Source organism: Falco rusticolus, chromosome 2 (assembly GCF_015220075.1).
Source record: "Falco rusticolus isolate bFalRus1 chromosome 2, bFalRus1.pri, whole genome shotgun sequence".
NCBI lineage: Eukaryota > Metazoa > Chordata > Aves > Falconiformes > Falconidae > Falco > Falco rusticolus.
In genome coordinates, this window is record NC_051188.1 from 64962190 (window position 1) to 64979768 (window position 17579).

The following is a 17579-nucleotide window of genomic DNA, read 5'->3' on the forward strand; positions in this document are numbered from 1 at the left end:
CAACCTTTTAAAGAAACTGAGGTGTCATAGAACAGGACGGTCCTCCCATGGGTTAATAATTGGTGAAAAGCACATATAATGAGTACCCCAAATGAGCTATTAGTGTTCAAGAAAGATCTTGAAGTCATGATAGGTTATATTATGAAAATGTGGTATCAGTGTTTGGTGGGGAACAAGCATATGGAATTTTGAGAATTACAGGGAGTAAAATAGAAAATGTGCTATGGAATTACATGATTATATATGGTATTCCTTTTGTCATCAACAATGTTTCCATCCCTGTCATCTGCAAAAACAGATCTCGAAAGGTAGAAGAACTAGAAAGTGTGTGGGCAACAAGAACCATCAAAGGCAAGGAAAGGTGATCAAATAGATGAGGCATCTTTGCAAAATAGTTACAACTTTTATTTTGTACTGGAAATGTAATCTTCATATTGCTTTATTGTTTTAAATAATGAGGAGGAGGTTAAAAAGACATGTTGACCTCCAGAAAGCTAAGAGGAAACTACACAAGCCCTAATAGCCAGGTTAGTTTATATTGCTTTACTGCATTGCGCAGGGGGGAAGAACACACACAAAACAGGCTGTGGTAGTGATGGGTGTACTTGAAGGGACAGGAAGGCATAGCAGACTTACAAACTAGATAGCTGCTGAATGTCTGGAAGAGCACTGGAAAGTTGGTTCATAATGGAAGAATGATAAGCTGCTGCATCCTGTTCTGATTTGGGGGACTTGAGAATAGGTTCTCGTGTGAAGCTATCGGTTTGACATGATATAGTAATAGCAGCTAGGGAATACAAGCCTTTTGGAAAGCAAGGGCTTAAGCAAGATTTGGGTTGTTCTTAACTTTCTGTAGACTACCTGAATGTGTAGGAGGGATGGTAGGCATCAGGGACTCATTAGAGCTTTTCCTGGTACAACATTTGTAAAAATGCTTACTTACTGATTCTGTATTGGATAATGGGAAAAAGGAAGAGGAATGTGAGTTGTGCCAAGTCCTTCTGGCCCTATTGGCCCCTTCTTTTCAAAGTGATCTTAGGAAAAGAACTGCTGAACTCTCACCTGACAACTGAGTGACAGATGTTTCAGCAAAATAAATGTCTCCAGTGTTTTAAGACTTGTTTGTACCATTATTGTTTTTCTGTAGTCAGTCTTGGTTGCTTCTTTTTTGTTTGTTGTGTTGTGTGTTGGTTTTTTTTAAACTATAGCATGGAGCATCAAATTGCTAGAGGATACCTGGCTTAGTGTTTTTTTTTTTTAGTTTAACTTCTGTTTTACATTGCTTAAGACTTGCTTACCTATCAATGCTGACTCTGGATGGCTTATGAAGAGGAAGAGAGCTGCTTTCCCTGCAGGGTTGGTCTACTGTGTTGGATATATTTTGCTCAGATACTGGATTCTTGAAGACATTTGTTCTTTAATTCCTTGCCTTCAGCTGGGAGGGGACAGTTAGAGGAAAGTTGGGAATGTTCTCTTGGAAAGGCCTGTGCTAGCCAGATTTTATCTCCTGTAGACCAGCATCCTCAGAAGGGTTTGTCATTTGCTGGGGCATGGGGCGTGTTTTTCAGGTGGTGGCACAAGATTTCAATAGTTGCAAAGGATAAGGGTAGAAGAGAAGGGGGCTGTGCTTTGTCAGATGCCCACTGCCTCTGATACTCTGCTTTGAGAGGAAGATTGGAATACAAGGAATTAAAACATGTTCATACTAGATCACTGACCTGTAAGGTTATATAGAGGAAAGCCTGAGATAATATATTATGAATCTTGATTTTGGGTTTTTTGCTTCAAATGTGTAAATGCTACGTTGATATTGACTCTCTGCTGTTCAGAGCTAGTTAATATTAAGCATTGGTGATAGAGATGAAACTGGAATTGCTAAAATAATACAATGTGGCTGACCTGAAGCTATCTACTTGTATTTGTTTTAGGGGTTGTTTCTCTATTGGCTGTTCATCCTTCTACAGTAAATACGCTTGGAAAACAGCTCCTGCCAAAAACATTTGGACAGTCTAACGTCAACATTGCACAACAAGTGGTAAGGAGACTTTGTGGTGTTTTTTATTGCTTGTGCTGTTGCTTATGCATACTGTAAATCTGACTTGTACCTTGGTATTCATTATCACTTGGCATGTACAGATAGTCTAAGCTTGTTTCTAATTTTAATAGACTTACAGTAAAACAAATCTTCTTTTGCATAAAGAAATGCAAAGATGACTCTCTAATCAATATGCAGATGCCTGAATATTCAGGTGATTATATCTTTTGCTAGTCCTGCCACTTAAAATCAGTGGCTCTTTCAGATTCTGCTGTGAAATCTGACATAGGGAAATGTAAAGTAAGTCCATCAGCACATTTTTATTGAGATTGAAGTTACGTGGAACAAAATGCAAAACAACTATGTTTCTGTGTGCTTAATGTAGATAACCTTTTGCTTAAATATTTACTTCGAGCTTTGTGTGAGGTACATGAAACCAGAGCTTTCAAAGAATCTAATAATGTAATAGATAATACATAGGTTATGAGAAGTCAATTTTATAGTCATCAAAATTAAAATGTAGTGATCTGAAAAGAGTTGGTCTCAGTTCATCTTCTGGAAAGCAGCTGTAATGTGTAAACATCTGAAATGGAATGTCTTGTATTTGGGTTTCTTCTTGATAGGAAAGCAGTTTCCCATCTGCCTTTCCCAATGCTAAGCTCTAAGGAGTGTTTTATAATTGAGGCTGCCTGAAGCTATAAACTGTACCTCTTCAACTGTGTAAGTGTGGTGCAGGTGATCCACTGTGCTGCATTCCTGGCAGTGGTGGTGAATTAGCTACTTCCCGCAGCCACTTGGAAGTTCAAGTGTAGCAAAATGAGTTTAAGTGAAGAAATCACACATTCATTAGGAGGTGTTTTATTAGTACATTTCCAAACAAGGAAATTCAGAGTCATTAGGCATTCTTTTAATTTAAAAATCAGTAACCAGCAGTAGGAGGACAATGTTTGAACTGGATCATAGGCCATAATGGCACAGAGAGGGGTCCCTTTTGGGTATTACTGTGAGACTGTGGATGTACTTGGGTTTAATATTGAAAATGAAATGCTCTTCCAAGTAACTTACAAAATCTTTTCTTAAAGTACAAAAACCAGGGGATGATAATGTGATTACAGTTCATCTGATGCTTTTTTAAACTTTAAACAGGGAGTAAATGTTTATGTATACACAAAATCAATTCTTGTGTCTTTCATCACAAGTTTAAATTGACAAATCCTCATCTGTTATCTGTGATTAATTTTACATCATAACTTTATAGAAAAAAAAAGATTCTGAAATAATAACTACTATTAATGGTGGTTTTGTTAGTATGATTACTGTGGGAAATGTACATTTGCAATCATAATTTTTTTCAGCACTTTAAGTCTTACTCTGGACATATTAGCACTCATTTTTTGTGAAAGAAGTGCTCATACCAGCACATTTGTATTGGCAGTTACCAGTACAAAATCAGATGCTTAGTTGTGTGTTGTTAAAGATTAGATGGAGGTTTTGTTTTGTGTATATATCTATATATACACGTTTTCTGTTGTATATGTAACTAGCTGTATATGTTTATATATGATTTTCTGTTGCAAATTTCTGGTGACTTTACAGTTCTGAAGGAAATAGCAAGAGCTATAAACAAAATTACCTCTAGAATCCTGAAAATGGAGGAAATAAATGTTCTGTCAATGTGCAAAATGTTTTTGGGGAGCAGAGTTGAGGAGCTGGCTTGTGAACCTACTCAACTTTCTAACCCTTGAGTGCTAAAACCAGGTTTTTAACGCTTAATTTTCTGAGCACGTGTTCTTTGTTCAGGTTGTATGATTTCTTGTTCTTAATAATGTCCCCATGTAAGTTTTTCTGTTGAGTACAGTGAAGTGGGAGGGTGGGCTGTCTTGCTGCTTTCCCTGTTGTCCTGATCTTTTTATCAAGGAGCTCAACTGTAATCTTGTTCTTTTTTTGCAATCAGGAAACTTCAGAGAAGCAGCAGGCACTTCTTTTTCTGCTTTTGTCCACACCCTACTTCATCCCTGTTTTCTCTAAAGACATCCTCTAATTCTATCTGTAAGCTTTCATTTTAGGGTGCCTCCAGTGACTTGATACTACTTAACTCATTTCATTCATGCTCTTTTTCATTCAAAGTCATTGTTGTTTATGAACTTGTGAATAAAAGTTAGGGGCGTTAACATTTCTGTTAAGGAGACAGTATTACTGAGTAATTCCTCAGATGATTCTGAAACTCTAGACTGTAGAGTTTCTTAATATTCTTCCTTAATAGTGGTACATCAAAGCATATAATTCTGGGTAGTTTGCAGATTTTTGTGAGTTAGAATGGGAATGCAGAGCAAGTTTTGAATGCATTAAACAGGCTTCACTTTTCCACTCTGGAAATGAGCCTGTGAATTTGTACACGCATCCATTTATTCCTGTGTATTGTTGAGTATTTCAAGGCACTGCTGAGCCCAGTAGATGTCCAGGGTTTGCTGCTGCCAAATGTTTTTTACCCAGCTGTAATTCCACCCCTTTCCCTGTACTGGTTGGCTTTTGTCTTACTGCGCAGTCATACAAATTTTGGATGTGGCACCAGGGTGATAGTGGGACTGCTTGTGGATTTAAGAAGCTAGGAAATAGTGGGACCCTCTAATTTTAGCTTCTGCAAGCAAGATATTGAATCATCTCTTCCAGTCCTCTGTAACTACATCCAAAAGAATAAAAACTGGCTAACAGCTTTCTTCTGTTTTCTGCATTGTCTACGTTACTTGAATAGCACATGGGTGGTTTTTGCAGTCCTTTGAGACATTTGGTGAACCAGACCAGTCAATAGCAGAACTGATAGTATTTTTTCCACGGGGGAAAAGTGAGCATGTGTGCTGTGCCAGTTTGGCATCCCTCACCCTCTTTCTGTTTTCCACAATCAGAAATTTTGGTTATGAAAAGTAGTAGAGATTAGTTGACTTTCCATAAGAATTAGAAACATTTTAAGTATGGAACAAAGCTGCTGGAAAGGGGCGTAGGCCCTAAGATTTTCCAGCTGTCAGAAGTGGTTGTAACAAACTTGTATATTAACTCATAGGAGAGGTGGTATAATATAAAGTCACAGTATTTGGGAAAAAATGGCAGCTGTTTGTCCTTCCAGGTAGCTGAAATCACGATAGCCAGTAGACCACCTTTTGCATTTAAAGGTGATTCAAATTTTGATTAATTTTAACTTTCACCCATTCAGTGTTTCATTTGGGGTTTTCAGTTTTTCTATTGTACTCGTGTTGGGGCTAAATTATTGAAGATAGCCTGAGGAAGAAACTTCAAATTTTGTTGGTGAGCCAGAATGTGGCTGCTGGAAAATGCAGCAAGCCTGTGGGTGCTTATGAGTTTAGGTACATTTGATGTATGTTTCACTTCACTGATGTTAGGGGTGCAGCATGCTGTTTCCATTGGGAAGTAAATGTTCCCCTCAAAATAGGCATATTTGTCTACAAAATTGAAATCTGTACAGTATCATTTTGTTTTCCTAAATAAATATTCTCTAGACAGTTACTTTTATAACATTTCAAAGATAAAAAAAAATCATCTGCAAAAGTGGGAGTTCTGCTTCAGCTAGCTTCACAGATCAGGAGAGCATGGCTCTGTGTGCAAATATATGTATTACTCATGATCAAATTAGCACATCTTCAGGACTACTTGTAAGCTGGAAGACTGTGATCAGCTGAGTGCGTACTCATAACATGTTCAGAATGGAAGGGTTTTGCTTAAACTGGTCTCAGCCACTGCAGTGATAAAAGACAGTTAGTTGACCCTTGCTCTTCCTCGCCTCTAACATGCTTGTATTTTGGGTTTGACTCTGTAGTCATAGAGACTTGACTGCAGGAGAGAATTTTGACTTCTTTGCAACAGCTCTGCGTTTTCTCTCTGCTTCTAGTGATTTGAAGCTTGTTTCCTATGTTCATATTTTAACTGTAATTTACTGCAACTTCTTTATGTGTAGTTTGGTGCAGTGGTTTTGTTCTCCTTTTTTCCCTTTTTCTTTCAGTGGGGAAGAGGGCATGTGTGTTTTAATCTTGTCTAAGTTAGTATTGAACAGTGTTAAGAAATCCAGCAGGCATGAAAAGCTCATTTAAGAAGGATAAAACATAAATGCTCATTACTTAGGGAGTGCTCTAACTGTATGGACTGTAGTCTGATGTTTTTTTGCTGGTATGTATGAATTCAATGCATCTAATAGAAGTAGGTAGAAAAAAATTTCTACTGTTTTTTAGATAATGCATCAATTGAATCATGCAGCATATGAGTATCTTGGAATACTTACTGACAAACATTTTCCAAATTATTTTATCTTTACTGTAGGTTATCGGTACACCTCAGAGACCTTCAGCGCAAAATACTATCCTGGTAGGAAGTCCACATACACCTAACACACATTTTGTATCACAGAACCAGACTGGAGATTCTTCGCCATGGTCTGCTGGGTGAGCAAAAGAAAAGTTACAAAGGACTAATAAATTGTTTGGAACTTCTGTTCTAAATGTTCACTGTGATATTGTGTGTACTCTTCAGGGTAGCAGTGTGAGAGACAGTGTTTATCTTTCCATCAAGAGCATTTCAACATTAAAGTATATTGTATTAGAACTGGCAATAGTCACTCAAGAATGAATACCCACTTATTTGTTGTAAAAGGAACTAGAATATTTTCTGTAAACTCTTGACAGATATTTATATTATTTAGATTAGGAGAATTTAGCTCCTAAAAGGACACAGAAATTCATCTGATGATTCAGTTTTTAATTTGGCATTTCTGTTTTGTTGGTGTATTTCCAAAACAATACAGTACATTTCAGATTGAGCAAGTGTATCCTGAAGTATCATTTGAAAAAAGAATGTAGTCCTTACTGGGAAAAAAGTGTTAGATACAATGAATGCATTCTTTTGGTGCTTTTCTCATGTAAGTTTTGTTCGAAGGGCCTCTTGTTAAATGTAATTGCTTTAAGACCAAATTTATCATCAGTGTCTTGTTACACATAGAATTCTACTTTGAAACTACACAGTGAAATGAGATGTAGAGAATTGAGAGGTTTCATTGCAGATACTAATTTTTTATATATATATTATTTATTTATTTATCTTTTCACTCAAATTATAAGAAACTTTTTATTTAAAAGATATGCAGGAAACTTTGTTGCACTTGTAACTTTGAAGTTTCCATGGTAATTTTATACACTGTATAACTTCAGATCTGTGTTTTAGTAATAGTGTAATGTTTAGTGAGTTCAACCGTTATCAGACTTGGTTCAGTCAGTTCAGACTTACATAGCAAATAATCAATCTAATTTTTTGTGGTCAACTAGATGGGCTGTTTAAATAAATAAAAAAAAAATAATTAAAAAGACAAAACCCCCAAAAAAGTTACCTTCTGTAATTTACTTTTCATATTTTAGCATTTATCCCCCATCCCTTCTTTGTCTTGAAGATTGGAAGGTTTTCTTTATTGACTTCTTCAAGGAATATCACTATTGTTAACTTACTCTCTGCTACTGGAGCTAGCAGAATTGCCAAAAGAATGAATTTGTACTGTGCTTCAGGATCAAGACATTAGAATTGTTAACTACTGTAAATTGTAGAGGGGAAAAAAATTATAGGAAAAGATGTTGGGAAGGGGTGAGAAGCAGAACAAAAGGGAAGGCTTGTTTTTTTACAGCGGTGTGCCTGTATTTGAAAAAGAGACATTAAATATTCAAAAGTTCAAATCTTCTTAAAATATATATTATACGTATATTTAGGAAGCGGAACAAAAAAGGAGAGAAGAATGGCAAGGGTTTACGTCATTTCTCTATGAAGGTTTGTGAGAAGGTACAAAGAAAAGGAACCACCTCATACAATGAGGTGGCAGACGAGTTGGTTGCAGAATTCAGTACCACTGATAATCACATTTCACCAAATGAATCAGTAAGTATATGGGAGGTCAATTACACGTGAACTGAATGGGGGAAGAGAAGTTTGTTTTGAGACTTGTATTTCTTTTCCTGCTGCTAAATGAAACAGTTCAGACATTACCTGAGTTTACCCATTTACTGTAATATATTTATTTTCAAATATTTTTGACACGGGTATGTTTTTGATTAATGCGCTATGTCTACAGCAGGCTTATGACCAGAAGAATATTAGACGACGTGTCTATGATGCCTTAAATGTCCTTATGGCCATGAACATTATCTCTAAGGAGAAGAAGGAAATCAAATGGATTGGTCTACCTACTAACTCTGCTCAGGAATGTCAGAATTTAGAGGTATATGTATTAGGAAGTTCACAATGGCTTTGTCTTTGAATAAATGTTTACAGCTTTAATATGTTCTGATATAACATATGCATGTGATCTTCTGAGATAGCAAGGTATTAGAGTGTGGTCCTTTTTGACTCTTAAAATTTTATTTGTGTTTACAGTAGAACACATTTAAACTTCCAGATTGCTTAAAGGTATTTTAATTTTTCTAGGTCAGAAATACGGTTCTGTCACAGCTTTTGTAGTATATGCAAAATGGTTCCGAGTGGAAGTTAATCAAACTGAAAGATGAATGTGTATTTCCAACATCGCAGTAGTGATGCTCAAGAGTCAGGAAGGTTTTCTCCAGACACCAGCCAAATAATACATCAGTGATGACGGTTGTTGCATGTATATTAGTATATATGTGCATTGCTCCTTCTTTGTTGCTGCAGGTCTTACATATTTCTTGCAGGTCTTACATGAACATGTCGGACTTTTTTACTGCATGCCTTGGATAAGAAGTAAAATGTTTTATACTGAAAGGCATTTGTAAGTTCTGGCAGGATATTTTTTTTTAGCATCCTGAGATTTGCAGGATAATAAAGTTTCCGAGGCTTACTGAAGTCAATTCACTTTATCAGAGTAGAATGAGACTGTCTTTATTCTTAGTAAGTCTAAATTCCTTTCAGCGGGATGGAAAAGTCAGTGTGGAAGCTGACAAATTGAAAAAAAATATTTTGGAATCTTATCTACAGAGGGCTAATTCTATGGAGATTTTTGTTTGATACTGATAATTGTTTTTTTGGTTAGTACCGTAATTGCTGTCTAGGTGAGGAAAATACAGGGTATCTAATCAAGCTGAGTTTTATTTAAATATTTATCATTCCAAGTGAAAATTATTAGTTCAGGTAAGAGTGTGTTAATAGGAGCATAAATATTAGGGTGAGTATGGAAAGTGGTTTAAAGATGACTGTGCTGTATGCTGAATAGGGAACCAGCTAGCTGGAGGGACTTTAAAAGTAGATCTCTTTGGATCTGTGTCTCAAAGTATGGCACTGCTAGTAATACTGGAACAAAAAGAAAAAGAAGTGTGGCTCATTCAGCTGGCTTTGGTGTCATAATTGTTACTGTCCTAAAGAAGAGTAGGCTAATACTAGTACTGAAGTAAAAATAGTAACTTCTAATGTAATAATGCACAGTGAAGGTTCTTGCATTTAAGATGGGAACAATGATAACTTTTGATACCAAAGTCAGAATTTGTTAATTAGACGTCATAAAAGGAGGAAGTTCTGTTAACCATTAAATAATCGACCCACAAGTGTAATACGGTCTTGAAAACAGCACAAATCCTAAGATTTGTTGAGCTTACCTTACTGAGGAAATTGCAGGATTCCTCCCTTCCCCATTATTGCTTCATGAGTATTCTACCTCCTGTTTCTACAGTCTTTGTTGGCATTTAAATTATTAGTGACATTACCTGAGACAAGTTTTACAGCGAGTTTCTTCTTAATGAGTTAGTGAAGGCTAATATTGAATTTGTGAAATTTTCAAGCCTATAATACTTTTTTTTTTACTACTACATCCGATAATCCTTAGCTTTACCCTTAAACTGTTGAAAAATCAAGCCAAAGAGTTTATAAGGGAACATATGATTTTGAGGGGTTCCCTATCAAGTATTTAGTACTTTAAGTCTTTTTAAACTTGTACTTTTTGTGTAAATTAGAATATTAGATTTGTAAAATATGTTCTGATAATGCAAGAAAGAGAGGGTGCAAGGCAATTAATAAGGCCTGTATCTCAAAGTAATATGGAAGGCAATGTAGTGTACATGGATGTCATAGGAAAATATCTCACATGAGTTGTGTTAATTTTTTTTGGGGAGGGACAGTTATTTGACTTATTTTCTGATGCTAAATTGTAAGACTTGATCCTACCTTTTCTTTCTTTCTTTTTTTTTTTTTTTAATATCATGCCTTTTTCCAGTTTTTTTCAACTGTGTACACTTCTGCTTTTTTTTTTTTTTTTTTTTTTTTTTTTACCAAAACCAAAAATGCATTCATGTAAATTTTTAACTCTGGTCGTTTTCTTGGTAGTTGCATATGTTAAGGACCTGAGAATGAAAGTTCTTGAGTTCTTGTTCAGACCAGCGGTCCATCTATCCAGTATCTTGCCTGACAGTAGCAATTACCTAGGAAGGAGTATAAAATTAGAGAAAGTGATGTTTTCCTGTAATTTGTTCAGGCATAACCTGAGACAGATACAGTATCCTTCTATTTAGTAGCCCTCAATTTTTCTTTCACAAATTTTCACTTTGTACAAAGTTTGCTTCTAATATTGAATCGTTTGTGGCAGAGAGTTTCAGGTACATTAGAAACTTATGAAATACCTTTTATTTGGTTTTGAACATACTATATTTGATATACTTCTGATTTTTGATATTTTGTTTTGATTGGAAGTGATGGTGACCTGGTAATTCCTTATTCACTTTCTCCATCCTATTCATGGTTTTATACATAACTCCCATGTCCTCCCCCATTATTTCGTTCTGCTTTCTATAGAGTCCTAGTTTATTCATTTTATTCCCTTTTATGGAATCTGTTCTGTACTATTGATTATCCTGATTGTTCTTTGGTATGGTCTTTTTGAAACAGGAACAACTGAACTACAGAATTCAAGATGTAAACACTCTGGTTCATACACTGATGTAGTGATAATTTGTGTTTTGTTCTCCGTTCCTTGCCTAATAATTCAGAGTTTTGACTGCTGTAGTATACTGAGCTGATGGGCTTTGTAGATTACTGTGATTTAAGATCACTACTTAATGTTATTTTATTTCTAAAATATGCATGGGTGGGATTATGTTTTCTCACACATATCACATTACACTTACCAAAATAATTTTGATTAATATAATCACTCACACACACACAAGACACTTCCAGTGTGCTTTATGATAAGCTCTCTTTTTACTATGCCAGGTAGTACAACATAGTCAGCAGATTGTCACCTTGCTGTTCATCCCCTTATTCTGACCCTTTATAATTTGAATTACACTCTCAAAGTCCTTGTGGGAATCTGCTGGTGAGCTTCTTCCACTGAAGAAGCTGTTTATTCCCTACCATTTTGTCTCCTATCTTTTGTGTTACTATTTAGTATGTATTCAATACTGTGAGGACTTAATCTTGGGCAGCTTAATTTCTTTAAGCGTCTTTGGATCTTCTCCAATACCACCAATATCACTAGACTACATCAAGTGGATCCTTCTGGTCTGCGTGCCGTTTGCCTCCTTGACAGAATTGGGATAATTCTTTGAGGTGTAACTTCTGTTTCTCTGGTATTGAAATTATTCTCAGGGGAGAAAATGTTGATATAAAATGCTACTTAAAACCAGCAAACTAACAAATCTTTTTTTTCTGTCTTTAAGGTGGAGAAACAGAGAAGACTTGAAAGAATAAAGCAAAAACAGTCTCAGCTACAAGAACTCATTCTACAGGTACAGTCAAGGTACTCTTGTCTATAGGGCAAGGTAACTTATATCTGTATTCCTGTTGTTTTATCCCAGTGATGGGAAAATTCTACGACAACTAGAGGTGAATTTCAGGAAAAGGCATATGCAGTTTTAATTTAGCACAGTAGTTTAACTGGGACCATGCTCTTGGCCAATTGCTATTGGGCAAGCCAGCAGCCTTCCATGAGTTATGAATTCTTCTGCAGTTTAATTTATGTTTAAACAGGATCTATGCTGACAGCAGCTGTAATGCATACTGTACCCTCTGAATTTTCCAATTCAGTTCTTGTATCTAGAATGTTTTCCTGTGTTAAAGTCCATAGATAAAATTATGTGTCTGTTGGGGTTGTCTGTTCTAATGCTCGGTGTCTTGCTTTTATGGGATTTTGCTGCCTCTCCTGTGTAAGTGGCTTAACCACTGTGAAAGAGCTGCTGAACTTCTTCTGGGATTTCCCCTAGTGCACTGGGGGAAGTAGTAGTCTATCCTGTAAGTCACTGTGCTGCTGGTTCACTGGAATGTATCCCTTAGTAGCTGCACTACCTGTGCAGTAGGAATGAGAATCTCAAGGAAGGTATGCAGAAAGAAAGTACACACAGCTGTGAGACAGCAGTCACAACAGCTGTCTGATTTTTATCAGTCTCTGTGTTGGCTTTGGATTTTGTTTGTAATTCCTGTTCTTTCATTTGATTCCATGACCAGAAAAATACTTTGTTCTTAGTTTGGTGACTTAGTGTAAGATCTGTAACTTGAGTTTCAATAATTAATCTGAGTTTTTAGTTCTTAAAATTGCTAATCCTTAAAATACAAAATTCTGAAAAGAAGTTTTGGTAGGATGTGAGAGTAAAGTCACTAATCTCAGCTGAGTAATTCAGAAACCTAACATCAGACATTCAAATCCCATGTTCACTAGTTTTTAGCAAAAGTACAGTTTTAATCATACAGCTGTTCTTGTGGAGTGCAGGAGCTAGCAGGGAATAGTAAACAGTGGAAGTGGAATGCTATATGAAATTCCTTTTTCCAGTCACTCTTAATCTTGTTGTTCTGTCAAGGATCTGTCCAAGGAACTGTGCAGATGTAGTTATTAGAATGTACGTTTTTTTTCTCAGTTAAGTTTTACTGTGTTCTCTTTTTCATTATTACCATTTGTTTCTTACGTCTTAACATGCAGGAATATGGTGAATGCTCTTGTCATTTTCTGTATTTACTTGCTGCAACCATTGCTGGTATTCTCAATCTGAGGGATTTTTTTGTTAACAGGATCTTAGAGGTTTAATTCATACTTTCATATCACTATTGCTTTTTCTAGCAAATTGCCTTCAAGAACCTTGTTCAGCGAAACCGTCAAGCAGAACAACAGGCGAATCGACCGCCACCCTCCAATTCTGTCATCCATTTGCCATTTATCATTGTGAACACCAGCAAGAAGACAGTGATTGACTGCAGTATTTCAAATGACAAGTGAGTTAACAAAGTTTTCTATCTGCCTTTTGGTACACCTATCAGTTTTATGTCCGTGCTAAAGTGTTCATCTAGACTTGTTAAAAATGAAATACAAATAAATTTACTTGTGCCTTTTGTAGACTGAGAACATGACTTAAAGTTTTACCTGTCTGAAATGCATGTTGAATAGAAACAGTTTTATAGAGCTTTTTAATAAACAGAATAATTGCATTCACATTTAATAACTTATTTAAGACTTACTGTCTAGAGACGTTAGAAGCAAAGTAAGGCAGCTCTGCTGCAGTTTTGTGTCATACTTTACCAAATAGTGTTTTCCTTTTAGTTTTAACATGATGAAATGTAACCACCAGAAATGAAAATGCGTTTTGCTTTTAGAACCGCTGTTCTCTACTTCTAGTTCAAAAAGCTAGGGTTTGCATCTGCTAAATAAAAGCTGAATATAACCATGGTTTCCCCTTGCATTTAGAAGTACTTTTAGAAAAGTTTAAAAATGTGCAAAAGTCACAGTAAGAAGAGAAATGGGAGTAAAGAAAAAATTACCAAACGTGCAACAATTTAATTAAAACTCTGTATATGTTAAACCTATTAATGATTTGTATAGTGTGTATAATTATAGTTTTAGTTGCTTGCTGTCAAATACATAAATCTTAAGATTTGATAGATTCATGTGATGTGTCACTAACACTGTGTGTTAAGCTTTTGAAATGCTGCAATTTCTGAAACTGGAAAGTCATTGAAGCCAATTGAGACTTTTTTTTTCTCTTCAGGTTTGAATATCTATTTAATTTTGACAATACTTTTGAAATTCATGATGATATAGAAGTGCTAAAACGAATGGGAATGGCTTGTGGGCTAGAATCTGGAAGCTGTTCAGCAGAGGACCTAAAGATTGCAAGGAGTTTGGTTCCTAAAGCTCTGGAACCATATGTGACAGGTTGGTTACTCCAAGAGTTGTTTTGTTTTGCTCTTTAATATGTAACTCAAGATAAAACCATGAAAACATCCAAGATCAGTTAATTTCCACTGATTTTTATTGAAGATTTCTGACAGGCTCTCAAGCATATATGCTTTTTAGTGTACCTTAGGGAACAAATAAGAAGAGATTCATAGCAGATGTGCTGTTGCTCTTTGCAGAATCAAGTTTTGCATTACACCACGTAAGCAGATCTTTGCAGTGTGTAATTCTTTAAGAGGACACCTGCAAAGGCAAAATGTAGTAAGTGCAGACATGGTGATGGCTTCTTTTGTATTGTTTCATCATTTTCATTATATAAGAATGCTGAAGACATCTGACTTGCTCACTGGAAAATAAAATGCTTTTAAATGTATTTTGAAATTTTCATGTTGCACTAGCTTATTGTTTTTTAATTATGCTATTTAGCATATAGTACATCAGTATTTTACGTTGTCTTGGGTGCAAGACTCCTTTTCTGGAGTTCAAAAGGATTAAGCATTTCCACTGAATTAGATGGGTGTGTTTTGAAGTATTCTTGAAACGCATATTGTTCATTTTACAGAAATGGCTCAGGGATCAATCAGCAGTGTATATGTCACATCTTCATCAGGTTCTGCGTCAAATGGCACAAGATTTTCAGCCAGGTAAGATGGAAATTACCAGTTAGCTTTTAAAATCTGTGATCATCAAAGAAACTTAATTAGAGGTTAAATACTTAATGAAACCAGTTCTGGTTAGGTTAAATGTTGTGTGGATATGTGTTTTAAATTACTCTCAGATGACACTTTTACTTGAATAGTGGTGGTTCTTACCAGTGTCATTAAAGAAATATTTTCCTGTGTAGTGGAAAATAAATTGATTAGGCTGGTGTTAATCCTGAATGTATTGCTTTGAGTTTGAAAAGAAAACAGATAGTTCCTTAAAGATACAATATGGGCAAGATTCTCCCTTGGTCATTAGTGTTTAACTTGAGGGGGGGGGAAAAAAAGGTCTTGTTGTCTGGATTTTAAACAGCATCAGAAGCTGGTTTAGTGATAAACAGTGACTTACGTAATTTCTGAACTTCTCCTGCTATATAAGACACTTTTCCTTATGTGGTCACTCTCACTGGTTTCTTGCTGTTGCATTAATCCAAAAGATGTCTTTCTGTGAGCTCCACTGAGTTGTAAGATGAGTCAGATATCATTGAACTGTTTAACGTTAACAAATACTTGAATTGAGCAAGCTGATTAGCTGAACAAATTATCTGCAAAAATGTTAATTTTCTACCAGTTGTTTCTGTTATGTCCAGAAACTTAGACTTATCTGAAAAGTTATTTAACTAACTGTTGTATGTGTAGTCGAACTAAATCCTATCTGGCTGAATTTAGAATTGCAGAATGGTTTGGGTTGGAAGGAATCTTAAGAGTTCATCTAGTTCACCTACATCTGCCAAGGGCAAGGACATCTTTCACTACATCAGGTTGCTCAAAAGCTCTGTCCAACCTGACTGTCAACACTTCCAGGCATTGGGGCATCCACAGCTTCTCTGGGCAACCTGTTCCAGTGCCTCACCACCCTCATCGTAAAAAATTTCTTCTGTATATAATACTGTTGGTCCCAATATGAACCCTTGAGGAACAGTGCTCATTACTGGTTTCCATTTGGACATTGGGCTGTGACTGTAACTCTTCGGTCATGACCATCCAGCCAATTTCTTATCCATCAAATAGTCCATCTATGGAATTCATGTATTTCCAGATCAGAGATAATGAATGTTGTGGGGGACTGTATCAAAGGCCTTCCAGAAGCCCAGGTGGATTACTTTGTAGCTCTTCCCTTGTTCATTGATGCATTCACTCCCTTGCAGAAGGCCAGAAGATCAGTCAGGCACAATTTACCCTTGGTGAAGCCATGTTGTTTGTCGCTAATCCCCTCCCTGTCTTCCATATGCTTCAGCATAACTTCCAGGAGGATCTGTTTCAATATTTTAGCAGGCACTGAGGTGAGGCTGGAGAGGAGAGGACAAGTTCTAGATTACTTTAGCTCTTTCCAGAACAGTGGATTTCCCATATCAGAATCACTGGCAGCCTCTGCTTTGTAAATTACTTGTGAAATTGCTATACCATTGAAATTCTTCAGGAAGTCCTAGATTTTAGGACATTTAAACCATTTGTGTTTAAAGGCAAAAATCCTGTATTGATGGTATTTCTTTAGAGAAGGAAATATAGCTTTGTTCTTGTTCTCTGACGACAGTCTTCTGGCAGCTTTTCCTCAACCATCTGCCTTCTGTCAGTGTTGGAAGGAGGTCCTTCTAAAGATGTGGTATGTAGCTTACTTTAAAAGGCTAATGCGATTACGTTTTTAAAGCATTTCTCTTTAAAAAAACAACAACCCTTTTTGCAGATGATAGACTTGAATGTGGTACAAAAAAATAAGGAAATAACTTACAAGGGAAAGTTAAGCTCAGGGATGTGCAGGACTAGCAATGGTGAAGAGTGTGGTTTATGCTCCAGGCCATTCCAGCTGCCCAGAAAGGTGTGGAAAGTTCTGCCTGTTACGTGCTAGGGAGCTGAAGCGTGGATAGGAATAGTGCCAATATATCTTTAGAGAAGCAGAACTTAACATGGTACATAAAATCGCCCGTTTTCACTGAGGTTCCCTCTGTGATAATGAGCATGGTGTTAGTGAAAAAGAGCTCATGTATTTTTAATACTTTGAAATTTGAATAGGCCACTACTAGCCAGAGGCCAATAGAAAACCAGAGGATGACTGTTGTTTCGTTATCTTAGTGAGAAACACAAGAGCTCCTACCACTTCTGTATATTAGGAGGTTGGAAAAGGGGAGTGACAAATTATGTGTAATTATAGTACATACATAAATATTCATGGCAATGGGAAACTAGAAGATGTGTAGCTTTTCTGCTACCAAAAATTTCTGGCAAGGCAGATAAAGGCTATAAATTTATTTAGCAATGTCTCTAAAGAAAGTCTGCAGAAAACTGAAGATGCTGCTACCAATGCCTTCATCCCAGTTTCTTTGTCTTGCTAGGGTACTCAGGTTATGAAATCCAGTTCCATTTTTATCAGAAAGAGGGGAGACAGGATTTTGCGTTTATACTTTCAAAGATCACAGGAACACAAGAGTTAAGCTTTTTTTCTTTGTTTTTGAAACTGCTTCTGCAGATAATTTAAGTCATCTGACTACAGCTAGACTGATGTCTTAGTATCTTCCTTTTGGATAAGTGTGCAGGATGGCAGAAACTCTTGAAAGTGTCTCAATGGATATGTTTTCCTTGTGAGCTTCTGTTGTTTAGCCCTGACTGGCAGTTAAGCACCACACAGCTGTTCACTCACTTGCCCCCAGTGGGGTGGGGGAGAGAATCCAAAGGGTGAAAGTGA

General features: G+C 36.3%; 1 protein-coding gene across 3 annotated transcripts in view; it reads left to right on the top strand.

The window, feature by feature from the left end:
• TFDP1 (transcription factor Dp-1) overlaps window positions 1-17579 on the top strand; it is a 49496-nt gene that overhangs the window by 27693 nt on the left and 4224 nt on the right. For 2 of the 3 annotated variants that reach the window (XM_037375907.1, XM_037375906.1), the window contains exons 4-11: window positions 1929-2035; window positions 6362-6483; window positions 7792-7957; window positions 8151-8297; window positions 11698-11766; window positions 13089-13240; window positions 14011-14177; window positions 14761-14842. In XM_037375907.1, coding sequence (XP_037231804.1) covers window positions 1929-2035; window positions 6362-6483; window positions 7792-7957; window positions 8151-8297; window positions 11698-11766; window positions 13089-13240; window positions 14011-14177; window positions 14761-14842 — 1012 coding nt within the window. The remainder of the gene's footprint in view (window positions 1-1928; window positions 2036-6361; window positions 6484-7791; window positions 7958-8150; window positions 8298-11697; window positions 11767-13088; window positions 13241-14010; window positions 14178-14760; window positions 14843-17579) is intronic. The other variant, XM_037375909.1, reaches the window with a different exon arrangement.